Here is a 25,565-nt window from a genome sequence, read left to right as displayed (position 1 = left end):
CTTTACAGACATCCATGCAGAACCGGTCTGAGCCATCAGATTTATCAGCCAAGAGACACGAGGCTCTGCAATGCCATTCTCTAACATTTAATTCACCTGCTTTTGTAAACGGGCACATTCATCAGGACACACGTGGTGAGCGTGCTGTTTTATTGGAGGAGAATCCCCACATCAATATCATGCTGCAACACATGGGTCCGAGATGGCACATGAGAGAACAGCGATAGGTGAGAGTCAGTTAACCCGACCACAACCTCGTGCTGAGACTGAGTCAAATGCGGAAAACTCTTACCAAGTTGAGACAAGAGTTTTTTGAACCTCCGCAGACAACTGGAGGTAATATTGAGTTACAGCAGAAAAATATTACCAGAATAACACGTTATGGTCGAGTATATGTGACAAAGTCAATGCTGTTAGTAAAACCAAAGTTTTCCTTCCTTTGACTTAAATTCAGTATTTTTACAAAGAGGTTTTGAGTCTTTCACACATTCATCATTAAAGCAGAGTCCTACCTGAGCTGCACAGCAACAGCAACACCATCAGCAGGTGATCCATGACCAGGTAGACCGTCTGTCTCTGTGTCCGTCTGACGGACTCTATAGCTCTCCTCTGCTGATCACATGATCTGTTTCCTCTTTTTATTTCAGCCAGACAATGAACTGATGAGCTGCTTCTTAGAACTGAAACCACTAACCACAGGCGAGCAATATTTTACCACAATAAGAAGTTTGACAGACTAACAGGAAGCAGCTCAAACACGTATACTGTCACACCTTTCAGTCTTGTACGTGACAGCAAACATGTTGCCATGGTAACAGATGTGTCCTCTGTAACCTGTACATCAGTTAGTTTGTCCTCATAATGCCATTTACTTCATTTTAGAACAGTTTCTAGTTGATCAAAGTTTTTATTATTAAAAGTATAAAATGCAGGGGGCAGCAGAGTGTCAGTGTGACCAGCAGGGGGCAGCAGAGTGTCAGTGTATCCAGCAGGGGGCAGCAGAGTGTCAATGTATCCAGCAGGGGGCAGCAGAGTGTCAGTGTGAGCAGCAGGGGGCAGCAGAGTGTCAGTGTGAGCAGCAGGGGGCAGCAGAGTGTCAGTGTATCCAGCAGGGGGCAGTAGAGTGTCAATGTGACCAACAGGGGGCAGCAGAGTGTCAGTGTATCCAGCAGGGGGCAGCAGACTGTCAGTGTGAGCAGCAGGGGGCAGCAGAGTGTGAGTGTGAGCAGCAGGGGGCAGCAGAGTATCAGTGTGAGCAGCAGGAGGCAGCAGAGTGTCAGTGTGAGCAGCAGGGGGCAGCAGAGTGTCAGTGTATCCAGCAGGGGGCAGCAGAGTGTCAGTGAGACCAGCAGGGGACAGCAGAGTGTCAGTTTGGGCAGCAGAGTGTCAGTGTGAGCAGCAGGGGGCAGCAGAGTGTCAGTGAGACCAGCAGGGGACAGCAGAGTGCCAGTGTGACCAGCAGGGGGCAGCAGAGTGTCAGTGTGAGCAGCAGGGGGCAGCAGAGTGTCAGTGTGAGCAGCAGGGGGCAGCAGAGTGTCAGTGAGACCAGCAGGGGACAGCAGAGTGCCAGTGTGACAAGCAGGGGGCAGCAGAGTGCCAGTGTGAGCAGCAGGGGGCAGTAGAGTGTCAGTGTTAGCAGCAGGGGGCAGCAGAGTGTCAGTGAGAGCAGCAGGGGGCAGGAGAGTGTCAGTGTGACCAGCAGGGGGCAGCAGAGTGTCAGTGTGAGCAGCAGGGGGCAGCAGAGTGTCAGTGTGAGCAGCAGGGGGCAGCAGAGTGTCAGTGTGAGCAGCAGAGTGTCCGTGTGAGCAGCAGGGGGCAGCAGAGTGTCAGTGTGAGCAGCAGAGTGTCAATGTGAGCAGCAGAGTGTCAGTGTGTGAGCAGAAGGGGGCAGCAGAGTGTCAGTGTGAGCAGAAGGGGGCAGCAGAGTGTCAGTGTGAGCAGCAGGGGGCAGCAGAGTGTCAGTGTGACAAGCAGGGGGCAGTAGAGTGTCACTGTGAGCAGCAGGGGGCAGCAGAGTGTCAGTTTGGGCAGCAGAGTGTCAGTGTGACCAGCAGGGGGCAGCAGAGTGTGAGTGTGACCAGCAGGGGGCAGCAGAGTGTCAGTGTGAGCAGCAGGGGGCAGCAAAGTGTCAGTGTGACCAGCAGGGGGCAGCAGAGTGTCAGTGTGAGCAGCAGGAGGCAGCAGAGTGTCAGTGTGAGCAGCAGGGGGCAGCAGAGTGTCAGTGTATCCAGCAGGGGGCAGCAGAGTGTCAGTGTATCCAGCAGGGGGGAGCAGAGTGTCAGTGTGAGCAGCAGGGGGCAGCAGAGTGTCAGTGTGACCAGCAGGGGGCAGCAGAGTGTCAGTGTGAGCAGCAGGGGGCAGCAGAGTGTCAGGGTGAGCAGCAGGGGGCAGCAGAGTGTCAGTGTGAGCAGCAGGGGGCAGCAGAGTGTCAGTGTATCCAGCAGGGGGCAACAGAGTGTCAGTGTATCCAGCAGGGGGCAGCAGAGTGTCAGTGTGAGCAGCAGGGGGCAGCAGAGTGTCAGTGTGACCAGCAGGGGGCAGCAGAGTGTCAGTGTGACCAGCAGGGGGCAGCAGAGTGTCAGTGTGACCAGCAGGGGGCAGCAGAGTGTCAGTGTGACCAGCAGGGGGCAGCAGAGTGTCAGTGTATCCAGCAGGGGGCAGCAGAGTGTCAGTGTGACCAGCAGGGGGCAGCAGAGTGTCAGTGTGAGCAGCAGGGGGCAGCAGAGTGTCAGGGTGAGCAGCAGGGGGCAGCAGAGTGTCAGTGTGAGCAGCAGGGGGCAGCAGAGTGTCAGTGTGACCAGCAGGGGGCAGCAGAGTGTCAGTGTGAGCAGCGGGGGGCAGCAGAGTGTCAGTGTGAGCAGCAGGGGCAATCTTAAATAATTTGGTCTATTACATTGCAGCCTGTTTCGTGGCTGCTGGCTGAAGTGATTTTGGTTTTAGTCACGTAGACTCAATAAATAAGGAAAGTATTATCCAGGTTGAAATGTCATTTAATTCTCAGCAAACTAATTTGATTTTTGATGACAGTCTGAGGATTAATTTGTACTTCCTGGTTGAATTATCCAGAATAACAAAGGCAGAATGAGTAAAGAGTAGTGTGTGTGTGTGTGTGTGTGTGTGTGTGTGTGTGTGTCTGTGTGTAGTGTTTCAGGAGGGAGACACTCCACTTCACGACGCTGTTCGACTCAACAGATTCAAAATAATCCAACTGTTGTTACTGCATGGAGCCAACACACACATCACCAACCAGAGGGGTATTGCACAAGAGTAGAATAAAGAAATCCAGGATAACTGAGCAAGCGCAGCTTGATCTAGCCTGCCCGGCGCATCTTGGCTTAATTGGTTGCACGTTCGCCAAGCCAGGATGAAAAGGCGCGGCTATGTCAAGCCAGGTGTAGATAGCTGGGATAAGTGCATGTTCACAGCATTCTCAAATAGACCCATGGCATCAATCACAGAATCACAGATTGGAAAATGGAAAGGTGTTGCGCGTCATTCTTCACGGCCGCTGAACAACAGCTCCTGATGGAGTTTCATGATGAGGTTAAAGAAATTATAAGAAAAAAAAGGCAACACAAGCACAAAGCACTGTAATTAAGGAAAGGGAGAAAGCCTGGCAGACAATCGCGGACCGGCTCAATACGTAAGTAGTGCAATTAATGTGCAATTAATGGTTAAGTGTAGCTCAGTGGGTAGAGCACCTGCCCCGTGTGTTGCGGCTACAGCCCTAGCTGCAGGCGACCCCGGTTCAAATCCCGCACCAAGCACTCCTATCCTGCATGTCATTACCCCCTCTCTGTCTCCAGTTTTCCTGTCTCTCTCTACTAACCTGTACATCAAAGGCAAAAAGCCCAAAAATATACTTTAAAAAAAAAAGTACAATTAATACAACAGTGCTCCACTAGAACTGTCAAAATTACAATTAAAGGACTAAAGAAGTTACTGTCCAAGCCCACTAATCAACAGTTGTACACTTTGATTTAAATGTGACAAGTAAAAGTGCATGCTACACAGGAAATATAATTAAGTGCAAACAATTATTATAATTAGGTGTAGGGCAGGGGGAAGGCTGCAGCTGCAGGATGCACTTCTGCAGATGAGGAGACAGTGTTGCTGGACTCCAGGCTTTAGGTATCATGTCTGGCTCATTTAGCCCATAATGGATATGAAGTCAGTGATTAGGTGCTAATAGAAAATAACGTGTAACAGGACCCAGATGCTGCTCAGCCTCAGAAGCAGCCAAGTAACATTGTGAGTATCAGCTAGTAAATAGTACAAAGTAAATCTACTGTACATTATACACAATAATGATACCACATGAATGACTATAAAATGACTGTTGCAATTAAACAGTCAACAGACTTTAATGAAACTACAATATAATTTATCTGTAGTATTTTAATGCAGGATAATTAAAATGATGCAACATATTTAGAAAGACCGTGGAAATGCTGTAAAACCCATTAATTTGTCACACGATTGACAGTAGAACTGCCCCTAACCCTGAGAATAATCTTAGCCTGGTCTGGAGCAGGCTAGCTGCAGAGAATAAATCACCATAGTAACTGGGCCAGGTTAAATTTAACCTGCTTTCATGCAACCGACTTGAGGCTAAATTCAGCCAGGATACCTAACTTATCCCGGCTTAATCCCTTATCCTGGTTTCGTGCAATACCCCTCAGGTAACACACTCACACACACACACACACACACATCACCAACCAGGTAACACACACACACACACACACACACACACACACACACACACACACACACACATACACACACACATCACCAACCAGGTAACACACACACACACACACATCACCAACTAGGTAACACACACACACACACACACACACACACACACACACACACACATCACCAACATCACCAACCAGGTAACACACACACACACACACACACACACATCACCAACCAGGTAACACACACACACACACATCACCAACCAGGTAACACACACACACACACACACACACACACACACACATCACCAACCAGGTAACACACACACACACACATCACCAACCAGTTAACAAACACACACTCACATACTCACACACATCACCAACCAGGTAACACACACACACACACACACACACGTAATGACCAAAGCTGATTGGTTCCTGTAACTGTTTAACCCCGCTCCCCCCCCCCCCCCTCCTGACCCTATCTCTAAGGCTGAGCCCAGACTCTCTCTGCTTGGATCCAGCATCTCATTCTTTGGGTCACTACCCAAAGCTGGTGAGCAGAGGTGAGGGTTGGGACGTAGACTCACTGCTAAACTCAGAGCTGCACCTTCAGGCTCAGCTCTTTCTTCACCAGGACAGTCATCACTGCTGATGTTGCACCCATCCACCTGATGCTGCACCCATCCACCTGATGCTGCACCCATCAACCTGATGCTGCACCCATCCACCCGATGCTGCACCCATCCACCTGATGCTGCACACATCCACCTGTCGATCTCACGCTCCATCTGACCCTAAATGTGAAGAAGAACCTCAGATACTTAAACTCCACCGCTCCACCCCCCCAAACCCTGAGGGGGCAGTCCACCTTGTTCCAGCAGAGCACCATGGCCATGGACTCTCACCCCGACCGCTTCACATTCAACTGCAAACTGTCCCAGAGCCTGTTGTAGGACTTCACCTGTAGAGTCCAACAGAACAACATCAACCACAAAAAGCAGAGAGGTGATTCTGAGGTTCCCAAACTGGACTCCCTCTGTCCATGAGGTCCCAAACAGGATCAGAGACCAGGGACAGACTTGATGAATGTCAGATGGACATGAAGAGCAGCCAGAAACTCCTGAACACTCAGATGGACGAAGCAGAACACCATGTCCTGGTAAAGCCCTCTCTCCTCTTTAAAGATATTTGTGAACAGTCCTGATGACACTGAGTGGCAAGTGTCAGCAACCAGCTGCTCTGTTCTCGGGTCCAGTCCTGATACATGTAATGTTTTCATGCTGAGCTCAGTTTAGCTGAGTCCCAGTTGGAGAAACAAGGCAGACCTCATTCAGAGAGTGGAGACTCAGACAGAGGCATGGATTGGGTTGGTATAATTTCAGTGAAGCCCCAAGTGATGTAAGAATGGGTCATCATATCTAAATTACTTGTTGAATCACAAGAGAAGAGTTAAGAGCACATCAGCCCACAATAAACTGACTGGGTGGTGTTATTTCACAGTTTATGTTAGTAGGAACATCAGAGACCCAAATATATACACATAAGCACCTAAAAGTGACTTTTCATAATACGGCCCCTTCAACGACTAAATAAAAGAAAACCTATAGTGGAATTTTGAGTTGGATTATTTCTTTGTTTTGTGGCGTTTAGGATTGTGGGATTTTGGAGTTTTGGATAAAACCCAACAGGTCGAGGCAGATGGTCGCCCACCTAGAGCTCAGGTCTGCTTGAGGTTTCTTCTCATTAAAGGAGAGTTTTTAATTGCTGCTGTCACCAAGTGCTGCTCATGGAGGAATGTTGGGTCTCTATAAAATAAAGATGGTCTGCCCTGAGATAACTTATGTTGGGACTTGGCCATTATATATAAATAATTATAATATATAAACTGATTCATTAGCATGAAGCTGAAACATACAATAAATGAGGACTGAGTCAACATTCAGTAGAAGCTGATGTATCTCAGAGGGTTAAAAATCAGACTTATGCATCAACTTGTAGAATTGAAGCGTTTTATTGCAAGAAACTCAAGAAACCCATCGTACATCTCATATTTATACACATATCAGACGTCATCAGCCAGAAAACAAACATTTCCTGTTTTATGACATTGTGAGGCTTTTGCATGTAATGGTCTGTCTTCCACACAACCATCTCTCTATTATCTCACAGCGGCTGATATCCTAACCCTATCCATCCTGTTTTTAACACTTTACCTAAAATGACCTTACAGCCCTCGTCAATTAGCATTTAGCTTTACTCCATTTATTAAATGTCCTGTTAAATTCCCTCATGACTCTTCTCTCTCTTTGCTTGCAGTGGTTTTACAGATGTACATATTATTAATATAAAGGTATTTGAAATCAGTTACAAATGTAATGTAAGCTTGGCAAAACTCAGTCCAGCACTTGCCTGCGTTGTGCAGTTGTGTGTAATTCAAAATATGAATGAAAAATATAATAACAACTGTTTGTGAACATGTTAAAAAGATTACATACAATTCAAAACTATTGCTCAGTACTATTTAAATCTCTCCAAAATCGTTTTGCCTTTTTTTATTTAGTTTATTTAACTAAGGATTTGTATACTTTTGAATAGCATTAACATATTTAAGCTGAATAATAAGTATATAGTCTATAAAAGACAGTGAAGAAAAAAGATATAAACTCACCAAACATCTGAACTGATTTTTAAATTTAAATGATCTCCAACATATTTTCCCTTTTTTTCCTTTTACTCAATTTATTTAAATTAATATAATAATATAATATAACATTTAAAAAATGTGTATACTTATAGTCTATAAAAAGCAGTGAAGAAAAAAAAGAGGACTGATTTTAAAAATGATTTCTTGACTCAACATTTATCCAGATGAGACCATAAAACTCTGGATTCATGAAATTCTGTAAGTAAAAAAAGTTACAGCTGTTCATATGACTGAGATTAATGATACTAAATATAATCATATACAGATAATTATGTTACAAATGGTCCAATCAGATCTCCTCTCTGCTCTTCTTCTAGTGGTCTTAATAAAGGTCTCACTACTTCCTGTTTTGGAGCGTTGGTGCTGGTGATGATTTTCTTCTTCAGAGGGTTTGTGTTTGTCCTCAGAGGTCCTACTCTGCTCCCTGAGCTCCTTCCTCTTTAGCCGGCTCTCCTTCAGCTCTGGAAACACCCAGGTTATAATAATCCAGCTCAACGTTCTCCGGTGGGTCTGACTTCTGCCCCCTGCTGGCCTGGAGAGACATGACAACACAGATCTGCATCACTCCTCTCTTCAGTTCAAGATAAACAGGCTGAGTGCTTCATTTCAACCAGTCCTCTAAACAAACATGTTCAGTACCTTGGGGATGAAATAGATGATAATGACACCCAACAGCAGAGCCACCAGCAGGACAACTGGTGCATTACAATTTTATAGTGCACATTTCAGTGGTTCATAAAATGTCACCAAAATAAAGTTAAGTTAATAAAACAGGTTCAGTACCATCAGGATGAAATAGACGGCAGCTACGACCAACGGCAGGACGACCAGCAGGACGACCAGTGTGATGATAGAACCTGGTCTGTAAGGTTTCTTATCTGGGGGTTTTTCATCTGGACCTGATGAGACACATTCAGTCATCACATTAGATCACATGACATCATGAGGACAACAGCTCCCATCAAACAGAAACTTTAATGACGTTAAATCTCCTAAAATCAGTGAAGTCTGAAGCAGCTTGTTGATTCAGCTCTTAGAGAATAAGTTCATCTGATCCTCTCTGTATGCTGATGATGTTCAACAAAAAACACTCATGTGTTCACAGCTGCTTTGAAAGAATGAATGAAAGTCTGCTGATTCTCTCCTTAAAGCTCCTGTCTGCTTAAAATGATTCAACTGATTGTTAACAGTCAACATCTTTACATGCAGTTAAATCAGATGTGATCCTGGTGAAGCTCTGAGTTCATCATGTAAACCCTGTTTATTATCATTATAGTGCTTATCTGGCTTCACTTTTACTTTCCACTACAACACAGTTGTTATGGTTGAATAATGTTAAAGAAGCCGGGAAGGAAACAGTTTACAGCTCCTTCATCAGATTGTGACTCAGCTCTCTGTAGGTCGCTGGGTCGCTCCGGCTGCTTCATGACTTTTTATCAAACATGGAAACAAAGTCAGTGTGACGTCTCAGTTGGACTGAACTTCACACTCTGCTTCAGCTTACCTGTGACAGTGAGAGAGAGCAGACGGCTCTCAGAGGAGAAGTTATGAGAAAAAACATAGACGCCATAAACACAGCTGTAGCTTCCTTGGTGGGCGGGGTCTGCAGCAGGAAACAGGAAGTCAGCAGAGTGATTGACAGCTGGCTGGGTGTAGTTGTATGTTGTGTTGGAGGAGGTGAAGGTGAGCAGGAAGGAGCCTCCTGGGTACTGAGGCTGGACGGAGCAGCTGATGTTGAAGCTGGAGCCCCGGAGCACCTGAAACCCCTGCTGCTGGGCCCCGGAGACCCCGTCCATGGTAGGAGACACAGAGATGATTGGCTGAAACAGCAGGTCTGTAAATACAGAGAGATGGTGAATCTTTCATCATAGCCATAAAGAAGATCTCTCATTGAGCCTTTGCTTACCAAACAAAACCCGCATAACGTTGCTGTTTTGTACTTTTAAACAGCACACAAGTGTTTGAGGTGGAGCTGCAGGGTTGAGTGGAGGTGTGTAGGGAAGCTAACAGCTAAAACAACATTAACCACTTAACGCACGCTGTTCCGTCTACGGAACGGGACGGATGTTAGGAAGTAGCCACAAGTTCTTCTGAATGTTTTAAACACCAACCCTTAAACATATATATTCATGCCGTACATCGTTGGAAATCTTAGATTGTCCTGATTCATTCAAGACCACTCACGGCTTATATGGTTGCTCACAGCCGTAATAGTATTAGCGATTAGCTCGGCTAGCCCCTCAGCTAAGTAAGAAAAGCTATAATGCCTACATACCTTGAAAGTCTTCCCTTTATCCACAACGATCATCTTATGACTCAGCACTTTCTGTACAGCTCGCCAAATATCCATTCTTGTGAAATATGAAATCTGTTTCCTTCTAACCGGAATACTTTCCTCAATATGTCAACATGTATTTAGTCCAACACGTAACGTAATAACACAAATAACAAACCATATACGGTCCGTTTACGTCATTTCCTGACCTGCACGTCCATCTCAGAGTACACGTGACTAGATGTTTACGACCGTGAGCCTCTCCTGCTTCTGACGACACCACACACAAGCCAATCGGTGCTTAGGATTAACCCTATATCCTGCTGAGAGGTCCCTGACCACTAACCCTGCCCCCCCCAACCCCTAACCCTGAGAGGTCTCTGAATGTCTGTACACATGTCATTGTATAGGCAAACCTATTGGCGAGTAAACAACCCCATCATTGTAACCTCTGCCACTCTTTGTCAGTAAGTCATAGAATCATACAGACACTTTTACAAGAATCCTGAGAGTGTTTCCTTTCCAATGATACCAGACACATCTCTGAGTCTCCGGCTGCCTCATGACTTTTTATCAAACATGGAAACAAAGTCAGTCTGACGTCTCAGTTGGACTGAGCTTCACACTCTACTTCAGCTTACCTGTGACAGTGAGAGAGAGCAGACGGCTCTCAGAGGAGAAGTTATGAGAAAAAACATAGACGCCATAAACACAGGTGTAGCTTCCTTGGTGGGCGGGGTCTGCAGCAGGAAACAGGAAGTCAGCAGAGTGATTGACAGCTGGCTTGGTGTAGTTGTATGCTGTGTTGGAAGAGCTGAAGGTGAGCTGGAAGGAGCCTCCTGGGTACTGAGGCTGGACGGAGCAGCTGATGGTGAAGCTGGAGCCTTGGAGAACCTGAAACCCCTGCTGCTGGGCCCCGGAGACCCCGTCCATGGTAGGAGACACAGAGATGATTGGCTGAAGCAGCAGGTCTGTAAATACAGAAAGATGATTGGCTGAAGCAGCTTTTTATGGGAGTTTGAATCAATGAGCCTCCAGGAACAAGCTAACTTCTCTACCCTTTAGGATGCTGTCGTCCTGGATAAGTTTACAGTTTAGTCCAATGGAAACCACCAACTATCACTGTGACAGAGGAAGGAACATATTACTGTCAGAGATGATGTCACTGATGGACTTACCTGAACAGGTGAGCTCCACGATGGAGTAAGAGTAATATGATGATGCACAGTCCTTTAGTGCAGATCCAGGATGAAGACAGTCAGAGCTGATCCACCATATAGATCTGTGTGAGGAATCATTTCTGCTTCTTGTTGCAACAGCAGAGCCACAGTCCAGATCTGAGCAGGCTACTGCTGCTTCCTTCAGGGTCCAGTTAGAGTACCTTCTGAGGAAGTTACCCTGTGTCCAGAGAAAGGCACTCACTGGTCTCCACTCTGTTCGTTTCACCTCGAGTGTACCTTCACAGCGGCTGGCTCCTCCCACCAACCTGACAGGCTCTGAACAGAAACAAGAGAGTCATCAGTAAAAGAATAAAGTGAGTTTCATTAGAACAGAAACAAGACAGTCATCAGTAAAAGAATAAAGTGAGTGTCATTAGAACAGAAACAAGAGAGTCATCAGTAAAAGAATAAAGTGAGTTTCATTAGAACAGAAACAAGAGAGTCATCAGTAAAAGAATAAAGTGAGTTTCATTAGAACAGAAACAAGAGAGTCATCAGTAAAAGAATAAAGTGAGTTTCATTAGAACAGAAATGAAGACAAATCAAAGCTGCAGCTCCTCTTCTACCTGAGCAGGTGAGTCCAACAGCTTTACCAGGTGAGCAGGTTCTTCTAGCTGAGTCTGATCTTCTACAGTCCAGGAGAGCAGACTCGTAGCCTCCACACTGGAACTCTTTGGTCCAGATTGGAGCCTCCACTTCTCCATAGAGCGCCCCCTGGAGGACTGAAGGAGCCCCACAGCCAAGCTCCCTACAGACCACCTCTGCATCCTGCTGGTCAAAGTCAGCTTCACACACTGAGGACCACGACTGCTCAGACTTCACCTCCAGTCTGCCTGAACACAGACTAGTCCCATTCACCAGCCTGACAGAGTCTGGAGAGAGAGAGGACCATCATTAGTTTTGGGAATATTTAACTGCAACATTCATACCAATACAGATTATTTCAAGTTGAAAAAAACGTATTGATACAGAGAGTCTGGCAGCATCTTGTGGTATCATGAGGAACGACACAGTGATAAACGGCAGTTCATTATCTTCAGCTCAGATATTAATTAAAACGCAAACTACACCCAACTCTAGTTGTTACTGCTGGTCTGAGTTCATCATATAATCACTTTAACGCTGAGTTATTGTAAATGCCTGCAGAGTGGGCCGAAAGAAAAACATGACTTGCAGATTGACCCTAGAGCCATGATGGGACCCTGAACCAGACAGGTGGAGGCAAGCTTTGCCAGCAGCAGTGTGAGAAATGGTGAAGCTAGATCAGAGTAGGTGGGAGTTTCTTTTACTGATGACTGCTTTAAGAACTCCACATGATGTGCGCCAGGCTCCTGTGATAACTGTGGAGGATCCTCGAGGTGATCTGGAGAAGAGGGAAGGTAGTCTAACAGTGGAGAGGGCTGAATCTTTGGGTTCAAAAGCTCAAAGTGACATCAGCAGTGATACCAATAACTTTCAATATTGTTGCTCCACACCTGATGCTGTAAAGAATTCCTCTAATAATACCTCAGTTCACAGAGGTCAGCAATATTAGAAGTATAAAAGAGACCGTCATCTTTGTTCTTTGTGTCATTTTTGCATAGATTCTGTCTGTGTATCAGTGTTAATTTAGTTGACGAAGACTATGACGAAAAATCTTCGTCAACAAACCTTTTTCACGGACGAAAACTAAATAAAAACTAAATAAAAGTCAGATATGATGATGAAAACTGTGACGAAATATAACTGAAACTTTAATCAACAAATAAAAATGAGACGAAAATGTTAGGGCGGGACGAATGGAGAAGAGAGCCAATCCGAACTACTGTTTGTGGGACAGGTTGGGATGAAATCCAATCAGAGCGAATCTTTTGAGGGTAGGTTGACCTATGCAGAAGCAGCGGAGCCATTTTAAAAATCCGTGGCAAATGCAGGCACAACAAAACACAAAAGAAGCAGCAGCAGTAACACGTGAGGAGAGCAAAGACGAACTTGCAGAATTTAGTAGTTTCGAGGACGTTTTTGACAACAGTCAGGTATATTTATTGGTTTTTACAACAGTCAGGTCGTTTACGTCATATTTATTGTGTTTAGTTGCACAGTCTCAGTTGCAGTTGACTTCGCTCGTTAGCAACACGCTAACGATTAGCAGTGCACACCGTCCGTGGTGCAACCGCATGTCTCATGAACAACAGAAATGTCAGAGCTAGGTCTAGGATGAAAACGAAGAATTGACATCTGGTCACACTTCACAAAGGACAACAAGAACGTCTGTAAACCATGTGGAGCAAAAATCGCTGGGAAAAACACCACCAACTTGAAGCGACATTTAGAGACGACTCATCCAGAAATACATGCAAAGGTAAGCATACATGCTAGGGTTATTTGATCAGATAATCCACTGTGTTTCTGCTACTTGGAATAAAATAGAAGCTAAAGGTAACCATCTCTGAACTGTATTGATTAGACAATTGTCTAGCTGAATTAATGAGTATAAATATTCAATGTCCTCAAATTGAATCAAATATAGTAGATGTGGTGTTCACAAGACAAAGTGTGTGTGTGTGTGTGTGTGTGTGTGTGTGTGAGTGTGTGTATGAGAGAGAGAGAGAGAGAGAGAGAGAGAGAGAGAAATCACAACTTCATGACCCCTTTCACCCTCACAGATACAGAAGACGTCTAATGACAAAGATGACCATGGGCCAAGTGCAAATAAAGCTAGTGTAACCCAGCAGCAGGCCATCTCTGCAGCCTTCCTATGCTCTTCAAAGTATAAAACTGAATCGAAGGAACAACAGACCAAGGAGCAGGCCATAGCTAGATGGATTGGCTGCACAGGTTCACCACTCACAACAATTGAAGATGAGGACTTTGTGCTAATGATAGAGAGTGTAGACAAGAGACTAAAAGTTCCAAAGAAAACTAAAATGAGCAATTTGATTGAAACACAGTATGAACATGAAAGACAAAAATTCAAAGAGAGACTGGATGCTGCCCGGAGAGTATCCATTGGCCTTGACTTGTGGACAAAAAAGGGACTCACAGCCTCATTCCTTGCTATAAGCGCATGCTACTTTTGTGTTGAACAGAGTAAACCTGAACACATATTGTTGGCCCTTAAACAAGTAACTCACCCACACACTGCACAGTCTATTAAGGCATGTGTGGACAAGTGTATGCAAGAGTGGGCTATACCAAAGGAGAAGATCCTGACGGTAATAACAGACAATGGGAGTAACATGGTGGCAGCCTTTAAAAACACCACAGCAGAAGAAACCAGCTCTGAGGACGACTCCCCTGGGTCCGCGATGGAAAGTGACTCTAAAATTGATGACCAGCGGTGAGCCATGTTTAGTTTATTCTTTGACATGACAGTCAGTTCATATGAATGAATTTCTCCCTGCCACACACTATATATATACAGACACACCAGCCTCTTTATTAGGTTTAGACTTATTTGGTTGTCTTTTCTTCTTGTTATTAGGTACCATCATGTCGACATGGAAATGGACAGGACACTGTGTGTAGTGCATACCATACAGCTTGTGGTCCACATGTTGCAGAAAGAGACAACTGTCAAAAGTTGTCCTCAAGTCCTCAGTTGCAACACAGAGGTTATTGGACCAGTGTGGTGTTGTTGTTGTAAATGACTGCCCCACACGCTGGTCAAGCACATTCAACATGGTCACACGACTCCTCACAGTCAAAGATGCAATATGTCAAATCACAAATGACATGGGATGGGACAGTTTGCTTACTAGCGAGTGGCAAAAGCTTTCATCGCTACATGACCTACTGCTGCCTTTTGCGGAACACACTAAAACTCTCCAGAGCGACACCACATCTTTGTCTCTAGTGGTTCCTGCCCTATTTGATCTGCTGAGCCACCTAACTGACTTTGCAGAGAACACTCGGTACAGAGACCTAGCCACTCTTGCAGAGAAAATGAGATCAAATCTGAACCAGCGTTTTGCTTGCCTCTTGGACTCAACCAATGAGAAATTCTCACCACTTGCAGCAGCTGCCTGCTTTGTCAACCCAACTGTCTGTGAAATCCTTGTGAATGTTGATGTGGCTGATGGAAATATCCAGGAACTGCTGAAACAGGCAGAAGACTATGTGGTCAAATGCACTTTCAAACACACAAAACAGGAGGACCAGTCTGAAGAGGATGCAGAAGAAGAGGTTATTGAAGAACCAGAAGCAGTGCCATCCTCAAAGCAGTCAGTGTTTAGGTTTCTCTCAAAATGCCGCACCACAAGGCCTAAACAGAAAACCTCCACAACCAGCATCAGGCAGCAGATCATCAAGTACAAGGAAGAACTTTCACATCCCATCACTGAGGACACAGGAATAGACTTCTGGCTGGAAAAGAGTCACAGTTTTTATCACAGTTTAAAACCTTTTGCGTTAGACTTGTTGGCTATGCCAGCCTCTCAAGCTTTTGCAGAGAGGGTATTTAGTGTCACAGGTGACCTCACAAGAGGACGGCACAACAGAGGAAGGGTCACATTGGAGCGAAGTGCTTTCCTTAAAATGAACAGAAACAAATAGAACTGTTTTATTCACTGCTATTTACAGCATTCCCTGTAGTAGTAAATGAACAACTTGAAAGTTATTGATCTGGTATTTGTTTTGTTTTTTGTTTAATATGACGGCAGAGATTTTTTTGTTCCATGCAATAATGGCATTATAGCTTAGCATGTAATTCACTTGTCTTGAGTTGAGCTCATTGATACTACATTTAATTATTAACAGAGGAATATTTCATTTTGTGTGCAATGACATTACAAAAAATACATATTTTCTTTACATATGTTTTTGTTTTTAAATCTCTTTGATTTTGCACAGAATAACAGATGAAGATGATGATGTTTACAGAGTTGCTGAGATGGCAGGTTTTTTTTCTTGTTGAGTTTGCACAGTGTAGTAAGGCATGTAAGGTATTCTAAGGCATTGTAGCCTAGCAGTTATTTAATTTCTCTTGAGGTATGTGAACATTAACAGTAGTTAATCTGTATTGGCTATCTGTATGGCATAACAAGCAATAGTTTTATTATTATTTTTGAGAATTGCACTTTATTTTTCTTAATGTTTTTGATTCTGCACAGACAAAGACAATAATTTAAAGTTAGGTGGCTATCTATTTCAATAATATTGTACATCTTGAAAGAATGTCATATGTATGCATTGCATATCATTCAGGGAGCAGTTATATTTTTCAGGGAGAGCAGGCCCTTATGCTTATTTTATGAGATTATCTTTTGTGAAAAAGCCACAGTCTTGTTTTTGACATGAAGAATAAAATGAAGACTAAAAGACTTCAGACTAGACTAAGACTAAAGCTCTTATGATATTTAGTCGACTAAAACTAGACTCAGACTTAAAGATTTCAGATGACTAAAATATGACTAAAACTAAATATGTGTTATTCAAAAGACTAAGACTAAATCAGAATTTGTTGTCAAAATTAACACTGCTGTGTATGATGATTCAATAAAACTCTAACTGCATTCAGCTGGACAACTCCTGGTGATTTCTGATTGAATCTTTTTGGGACTTCAACATCTTTTGAACAACGAAGTCGATAATTAGACACGACAGTATTGGCAGGCCCAGATGGGACCCTTCATGGCCGGCAGGTTGTTATCAACGGGAGGACATACTTCTATCTGCCATCCAGCATTGTTTTGGCCACCAAATTAAAATAAGGTAAACAGAGCCTATTCTTTATATATATATATCTGCAAATTTGAATCGCTGAATGAGCAGTAATTAAAGAAAATCCGCCCAAAAGATAATCACTAAAAAAAGATCACCAAAAAAAAGGATGCACCTGTGTTGTGTCCATGTTATAACTCAATATATTACAAGTGGAACAGAAAAAGTGTGGATGGTTATGAGTTTTGTGTTTGCATGTTGTATGGTGGCTTGTTGCTGGGTTTGTGTTTGAGGGGGATGATTTGGCTGGCAATAAGAGAAGAGAGGTAAAGCATTAACAGGGTAATCAGGCAGTGGTAGTAATATATCAGTAAAAGCAAGGGACAATTATTGTATTGTGTTTGTGTGAGTAAAATGTGTGAGTAAGAGAGTAAAAGAGAATTGAGAGCAGGTAATGAGAAGTAATAAGAACAATAATTACTAATAATAAACGGCGGTTACCCGTTCGGTAAAACAGCTTATATCATCGCTGACAGGCGGGTAGATAATAATTAAGAAGAGGTCAAGCTTAAATCAAAACCAGATTAACAGGAAATAATGAGAGAATAAAGGGAGAGACACAGATATGGTCGAGTGGCCAAAAATAAAAAAATGAACGAAAACACTTTGAAGAGAAATAAACGAAAGCGCTAAAATAAAAAGTAAAATTAAGACATAGAGAGCCATTACTATAATAAATTTAAAATAAATACAATTAAATTGAAAATTATAAACAAGGCAAATAAAATCAGAATAAAGAGTTTGTGGAGGAGGAACTGCGACAGTTTATAAAAATGACTTTAAATTTAAGCAGCGCACCGTCTCGTCCTCAATTTCCAGCTTTGAAGTGGCTTTATTTGAGGCGGGTCGTTCCGACCCGGTGCTGTGCGCTGTCATTTACCGACCCCCCAAATACAATAAGGACTTCATGAATGACTTTTCTGGTCTTCTGGCTGAAATCATGCCTAAATATGACCGTGCCCTTTTTCTCTGGGATTTTAACATTCACGTGTGTTGTCCTGATAAGCCGTTGGTGAAGGACTTTTTAAGCCTTATTGACTCTGAACTTTTAATTTAGTTCAGTGTGTGTCTGGTCCCACACATGAACATGGACACACATTAGACCTCGTCCTCTCTCATGGTTTATCTGTGTCTAACTTGGAGATCTGTGATGATTTGATTTCTGATCATGTGCCAGTATTGTTTGAAGTTGCTTTCTCCTGTGCTGATGTTAAATCTGGCGCTCCTGTTCAGAGCCGTCAGATTTTTAACTCTTTTACTGCTGGCCAGTTCTCTGTGGCTTTTGATCAGCTCTGTGTCTGCCCTGCCTCTGTTAACACGGAGGAGCTCAGCTCTTGGTTTCACTCCTCCTGCCTAACCATACTGGACTCGGTGGCTCCAAAGAAAACTGTGCAGCCTAAAGCAAAATTTTAAAATAGTCCCATCCACCAGCCTGACAGAGTCTGGAGAGAGAGAGGACCATCATTAGTTTGGGGAAGATTTAACTGCAACATTCATACCAATAAAGTTTTTTCTGAATTTGAAAGTAACAACTGATGAAGAGAGAGAGCACATTCATACCCTGACTCAAGTCTTTATCTACAGGAAATAGTTCATGTTATTTGTGTGATTTTAAAATGTCTTATTCAGGCACCATCTTGTGGTAGAATGTTTCTGTTTTCTACTGAATCTTTATTTTAGCAGGAAAACCTCATTAAGATTAAACTTGTCTTTTGCAGGAGTGTCCTGGCCAAGACAGGCAGCAACAGAAAGTTTCAGAAAAACAACATAAAAACCAGTAATACAGACAGACCTCTGTAACATGAAGAATGACACTGTGGTGGACAGCAATGCATGATATCAGAAAATAAAGAAGATCAGAGCACCGCGGTAGCTGAATGGTTACAGCACCACATAACCACAACGTCCCTGATTCAACTCTGACTGGAGACCTTTGGTACATTTCATACCCCTCTCTCTCCCCCTTGTTTCCTCTCTACTTCTCCACCATCAGCTGTCAATTAAGGCAGAAATACCCCAAAACATATAAAAGAAGATGTAGAAGTTTAGAAGGAGGAGTCTCTCTGTTATTAGGTAGTCACGCCCCTCATAACTCTGTTCACAGTAGAATAATGGATGAAGCTACAGCTAATCTGAATTAGACTCCTCCTGTTTTCCTCTGTCAGATTATTGCTTTCAGCAGTAGCAGCTCATGCTATCAGACCTCAGCTCAGACTACAGAGAACTGTAATTATTAACACTGGTCTGAGGTAGGGATGCCCCCTGAAACCTGCTTCTGAACTGGAACCAGTATTAAACACTTAAAAACCTGAGGTATTTTTAAGCTCAGTTCTTTTATCAGTACTTGAAGAAAACAAAGAGTGAGATTATTGGATGGTAAAACCTGGTTTTGGGTTCTGCTTGTTTCCATGGAGATATTATTGAGTTCATATTGTGACACTGTTGTAAACATTGTTGTTGATGTCAGCAAACTCTGTATTTTTAACTCTAATATATAAATACATTATAGTCCTCTTGTGGATTCATGACTTTCATTAACTATAATTTTAATAGTATTGATAAAGAACCAGATCAATAAGAGGTATTGATAAGAGTAGTAGTATTGATAAAATCCTAATGAAACTGATCCCTAGTGTGAAGTCAGTACATCTGATCATGGTTCTGACACTGAGCTGACAGAGAGCAGCAAACTGCTCTGTTTACACTGTGTTCATACAAATGATTAAATACCATATACATACAGTATATTGTAACTGTAAACTGCTACTACTGCTGCTTTCTCTTGTTGTGTGAATATCCTTAAAGGTGCAGATTGTCTCAGTTTGAATCAATGAGCCTCCAGGAACAAGCTAACTTCTCTACCCTTTAGGATGCTGTCGTCCTGGATAAGTTTACAGTTCAGTCCAATGGAAACCACCAACTATCACTGTGACAGAGGAAGGAAAATATTACTGTCAGAGATGATGTCACTGATGGACTTACCTGAGCAGGTGAGCTCCACGATGGAGTAAGAGGAATCTGATGATGATACACAGTCCCTCACCTCAGATCCAGAATGAAGACAGTTAAAGCTGATCAACCATACAGATCTACGTGAGTCTAACTTTCTGCTTCTTGTTGCAACAGCAGAGCCACAGTCCAAATATCTGCATATTACATCTGCTTCCTTCAGGGTCCAGCCAGAGTAATCTACAGGTCTCCACTCTCCCCGTTTCACCTCCAGTGTACCTGCACAGCGACTGGCTCCTCCCACCAACCTGACAGGCTCTGAACAGAAACAAGAGAGTCATCAGTAAAAGAATAAAGTGAGTTTCATTAGAACAGAAACAAGAGAGTCATCAGTAAAAGAATAAAGTGAGTTTCATTAGAACAGAAATGAAGACAAATCAAAGCTGCAGCTCCTCTTCTACCTGGTGAGCAGGTGAGTCCAACAGCTTTACCAGGTGAGCAGGTTCTTCTAGCTGAGTCTGATCTTCTACAGTCCAGGAGAGCAGACTCATGGCCTCCACACTGGAACTCTTTGGTCCACATTGGAGCCTCCACTTCTCCATAGAGCGCCCCCTGGAGGACTGAAGGAGCCCCACAATCAAGCTCCCTACAGACCACCTCTGCATCCTGCTGGTCAAAGTCAGCTTCACACACTGAGGACCACGACTGCTCAGACTTCACCTCCAGTCTCCCTGAACACAGACTAGTCCCATCCACCAGCCTGACAGAGTCTGGAGAGAGAGAGGACCATCATTAGTTTGAGGAATATTTAACTGCAACATTCATATCAACTGATAAACAACAACTGATAAAGAGAGAGAGCACATTCATACCCTGACTCAAGTCTTTATCTACAGAAAGTAGTTCAAGATATTTGTATGATTTTAAAATGTCTTATTCAGGCACCATCTTGTGGTAGAATGTTTCTGTTTTCTACTGAATCTACTAAAATATAAATACATTAGAGTCCTGTTGTGGATTCATGACTTTCATTAACTATAATTTTAATATGGTAATACTTTTACTATAATGATGAAGAGCTGATAAGGAACCAGATCAATAAGTGGTATTGATGAGAGTAGTAGTATTGATGAAATCCTAATGAAACTGATCCCTAGTGTGAAGTCAGTACATCTGATCATGGTTCTGACACTGAGCTGACAGAGAGCAGCAAACTGCTCTGTTTACACTGTGTTCATACAAATGATTAAATACCATATACATACAGTATATTGTAACTGTAAACTGCTACTACTGCTGCTTTCTCTTGTAGTGTGAATATCCTTAAAGGTGCAGATTGTCTCAGTTTGAATCAATGAGCCTCCAGGAACAAGCTAACTTCTCTACCCTTTAGGATGCTGTGGTCCTGGATAAGTTTACAGTTCAGTCCAATGGAAACCACCAACTATCACTGTGACAGAGGAAGGAAAATATTACTGTCAGAGATGATGTCACTGATGGACTTACCTGAACAGGTGAGCTCCACCATGGAGGAAGAGGAACCTGATGATGATGATACACAGTCCCTCAGTTCAGATCCAGACTGAAGACAATTAAATCTGATCCTCCAAACAGATATACGTGAGGCTTTATTTCTGCTGCTTCTTGTTGCAACAACAGAACCACAGTCCAGATCTCTGCAGGAAAAAGCCGCTTCCTTCAGGGTCCAGCCAGAGTAATCTACTGGTCTCCACACTCCCCGTTTCACCTCCAGTGTACCTTCACAGCGACTGGCTCCTCCCACCAACCTGACAGGCTCTGAACAGAAACAAGAGAGTCATCAGTAAAAGAATAAAGTGAGTTTCATTAGAACAGAAACAAGAGAGTCATCAGTAAAAGAATAAAGTGAGTTTCATTAGAACAGAAACAAGAGAGTCATCAGTAAAAGAATAAAGTGAGTTTCATTAGAACAGAAATGAAGACAAATCAAAGCTGCAGCTCCTCTTCTACCTGGTGAGCAGGTGAGTCCAACAGCTTTACCAGGTGAGCAGGTTCTTCTAGCTGAGTCTGATCTTCTACAGTCCAGGAGAGCAGACTCATGGCCTCCACACTGGAACTCTTTGGTCCACATTGGAGCCTCCACTTCTCCATAGAGCGCCCCCTGGAGGACTGAAGGAGCCCCACAGTCAAGCTCCCTACAGACCACCTCTGCATCCTGCTGGTCAAAGTCAGCTTCACACACTGAGGACCACGACTGCTCAGACTTCACCTCCAGTCTGCCTGAACACAGACTAGTCCCATCCACCAGCCTGACAGAGTCTGGAGAGAGAGAGGACCATCATTAGTTTGGGAATATTTAACTGCAACATTCATACCAATAAAGCTTTTTCTGAATTTGAAAGTAACGACTGATAAAGAGAGAGAGCACATTCATACCCTGACTCAAGTCTTTATCTACAGAAAATATTTCAAGATATTTGTATGATTTTAAAATGTCTTATTCAGGCACCATCTTGTGGTAGAATGTTTCTGTTTTCTACTGAATCTACTAAAATATAAATACATCATAGTCCTGTTGTGGATTCATGACTTTCATTAACTATAATTTTAATATAATAATAATATTACTATAATGATAAAGAGCTGATAAGAGTATTGATGAATAACCAGATCAATAAGAGGTATTGATAAGAGTAGTAGTATTGATGAAATCCTAATGAAACTGAGTCCTAGTGTGAAGTCAGTACATCTGATCATGGTTCTGACACTGAGCTGACAGAGAGCAGCAAACTGCTCTGTTTACACTGTGTTCATACAAATGATTAAATACCATATACATACAGTATATTGTAACTGTAAACTGCTACTACTGCTGCTTTCTCTTGTAGTGTGAATATCCTTAAAGGTGCAGATTGTCTCAGTTTGAATCGATGAGCCTCCAGGAACAAGCTAACTTCTCTACCCTTTAGGATGCTGTGGTCCTGGATAAGTTTACAGTTCAGTCCAATGGAAACCACCAACTATCACTGTGACAGAGGAAGGAGAATATTACTGTCAGAGATGATGTCACTGATGGACTTACCTGAGCAGGTGAGCTCCACGATGAAGGAAGCGGAAGCTGGTGATACACAGTCCCTCAGTGCAGCGCCAGGATGAAGACAGTCAGGGCTGATCCACCATATAGATCTGTGTGTGTCTTCATTTCTGCTTCTTGTTGATACAGCAGAGCCACAGTCCAAATATCTACATATTACATCTGCTTCCTTCAGGGTCCAGCCAAAGTCAATCATTGGTCTCCACTCTCCATGTTTCACCTCCAGTGTACCTGCACAGCGACTGGCTCCTCCCACCAACCTGAACTCTGAACAGAATCAAGAGAGTCATCAGTAAAAGAATAAAGTGAGGTTCATTAGAACAGAAATGAAGACAAATCAAATCAAATCAAAGCTGCAGCTCCTCTTCTACCTGAGCAGGTGAGTCCAACAGCTTTACCAGGTGAGCAGGTTCTTCTAGCTGAGTCTGATCTTCTACAGTCCAGGAGAGCAGACTCATGGCCTCCACACTGGAACTCTTTGGTCCACATTGGAGCCTCCACTTCTCCATAGAGCGCCCCCTGGAGGACTGAAGGAGCCCCACAGCCAAGCTCCCTACAGACCACCTCTGCATCCTGCTGGTCAAAGTCAGCTTCACACACTGAGGACCACGACTGCTCAGACTTCACCTCCAGTCTGCCTGAACACAGACTAGTCCCATTCACCAGCCTGACAGAGTCTGGAGAGAGAGAGGACCATCATTAGTTTTGGGAATATTTAACTTTTTCTGAATTTTAATTTTCTGGAGTCCATTATAATTTTCTAGCTCTGGCCTGTTGGTTGTTGTTGGTTTTTAGCTGACCAGTGGATATAAAGACCTGGGTGAGCTACAACCTCTGCTACTAAACTCTGAACAAACTGAAGTTATTGTGCTTTGAGACACATGATCTAATGATATAACTACTCTGGATGGCATCACTCTGCCTCCAGCACCACTGTAAGGGACCTAGCAGTTATATTTGATCAGGATTTGTCCTTTACCTCTCATATAAAACACATTTTGCCTTTTTTCATCTACGTAATATTGTTCAAATCAGACACATCCTGTCTCTCTGAAAAACTAGTCCATGCATTTGTTACTACTAACTAAGCTAGCGTGCTACTTTGATAGCCTCGTCACCAGATCCAGGTCCATTTCTCAACTGGCCCAGATGGTTACTGCTGATGATCCTTCTGGTGTTAAATCTGCACTCAGAGTCCCTGAATGTCTGATTAATGAACTCCTTCAAAGGCAGGCAGTGTGCCTGTTCCACAATGGAACAATAAGTAGAGTTCATGTCCAGTACTTCCTGTAAACAATCCCATAATAATAATAATAATAATAATAATAATAATAATACATTTTATAGATACTATAGACACAGAAATTAGTCATGTGCAGCAGACAGTGATGACTGCTGCACATGTGGAGGTGGGGCACACCATCTGGTTGCAGCTTTCATCCTTGTCCATTAGGTCTGCTGCATATCATACACAAACCATTTCTGCCACCTTTGGTCCAAGGTCCCTGCTTTCATTCGGAGACAGTGAGTCAGTCTTTCCATCAAATATATCTCCTCAACAATATCCAGCCACTGCCCTGGACTTGGAGGGTCACTTTTAACCAGTTTCTTGTTATGGCCTTTTTACATGCCAAGATCAATATTTTGAAAAGATACAGGTCCGTCTTTTGAATAGTATCTTCTGGAGACAAACCCAGATACAGAGTCCGGGGGTCTCTGAGTATCCTGTTAGAAAAAATCTTTTCCAGAATCTGAACCACTCTGTCCCAGAACCCCTGCATGACCAAAAAACATGTGTGTGATCGGCACTCAGCTACCCACATTTCCTCCAACATTGCTGCTGTTCACCTATTTGTTTATTTTTGATGTGTGGTGTGATGAAAAACTCCCTCCATCTTTTAGAGCTGGTGGAGGTTTGTTGAGTTCTGCACATAGAATGCCAATCAGTCTCAGACAGTTTAATGTTCAACTGTCATTCCCATTTAGATTTCACATATAGTGAGTTCCTTCCATTTTGTTTTTGTTGACCTCTATACAACTTAGAAACAATCTGAACAGGCGTACATCTACAGTTATGTTCATAATAATAGCAGTGTGTTTAAAAAGGTGAGTAAACCTCAACATTCTTCAAATAAATTGTATTTTAATGAACAGAAATGCATTGGGGACACTGCACATTCTATTTCAAAGCTAGAAAATTGGAAAAAAGTAATTGAATTTGATAATATTTTACAGAAAGTCAAGAAATATAAAACAAAAAAATCGCAGTGTTGACTTTCTTTACAAAACTGAAAAGTGTACTGTATAAACTAAGAAAGGCTTGAAGATTCAACTTTCCTGAGAATCATAAACTAATATTTAGTTGCATAACCACGGTTTCTGATAACTGCTTCACATCTGTGGCACATGGAGTCGACCAACTTCTGGCACCGGTCAACAGGTATTGCAGCCCAGGACAATTGTACTACGTTCCACAATTCCTCTGCATTTCTTGGTTTTGCCTCATGAACAGCATTTTTCAGCCCACAAGTTTTCAATGGGATTAAGGTCCAGGGATTGTGCTGGCCATTCCATTACTTGAATTCTGTTTGTCTGGAACCATGATTTCGCTCGCTTGCTGGTGTGTTTGGGGTCATTGTCTTGTTGAAACACCCATTTCAAGGGCATTTCCTCTTCAGCATACGGCAACATGACTTCTTCCAGTATTCTGATGTACTCAAACTGATCCATGATCCCTGGTATGTGATAAATAGGACCAACACCATAGTACGAGAAATATCCCCATATCATGATGCTTGGACCACCATCCTTCACCGTCTTCACTGTGTACTGTGGCTTGAATTCAGTGTTTGCAGGATGTCTGACAAACTGTCTGTGGCCCTTAGACCCAAAAAGAACAATCTTACTCTCATCAGTCCACAAAATATTACGC

General features: G+C 43.2%; 1 protein-coding gene across 1 annotated transcript in view; it reads right to left on the bottom strand.

The window, feature by feature from the left end:
* The window catches only part of LOC128381790 (scavenger receptor cysteine-rich type 1 protein M130-like), a 222,941-nt gene that overhangs the window by 18,810 nt on the left and 178,566 nt on the right, over nt 1-25,565 (bottom strand). The window contains exons 3-9 of the mRNA XM_053341827.1: nt 22,622-22,900; nt 21,550-21,858; nt 21,067-21,357; nt 20,022-20,330; nt 19,594-19,878; nt 11,478-11,783; nt 5,461-5,466 (exon numbers count right to left, since the gene is read on the bottom strand). Of these exons, the coding sequence (XP_053197802.1) occupies nt 5,461-5,466; nt 11,478-11,783; nt 19,594-19,878; nt 20,022-20,330; nt 21,067-21,357; nt 21,550-21,858; nt 22,622-22,900 (1,785 nt within the window). The remainder of the gene's footprint in view (nt 1-5,460; nt 5,467-11,477; nt 11,784-19,593; nt 19,879-20,021; nt 20,331-21,066; nt 21,358-21,549; nt 21,859-22,621; nt 22,901-25,565) is intronic.

The sequence above is a fragment of the Scomber japonicus genome, chromosome 20 (genome assembly GCF_027409825.1).
Source record: "Scomber japonicus isolate fScoJap1 chromosome 20, fScoJap1.pri, whole genome shotgun sequence".
NCBI classification, from domain to species: Eukaryota; Metazoa; Chordata; class Actinopteri; order Scombriformes; family Scombridae; genus Scomber; species Scomber japonicus.
Note: the sequence above shows the minus strand (reverse complement) of the source record. Positions and strands in the feature narration are given on the sequence as shown.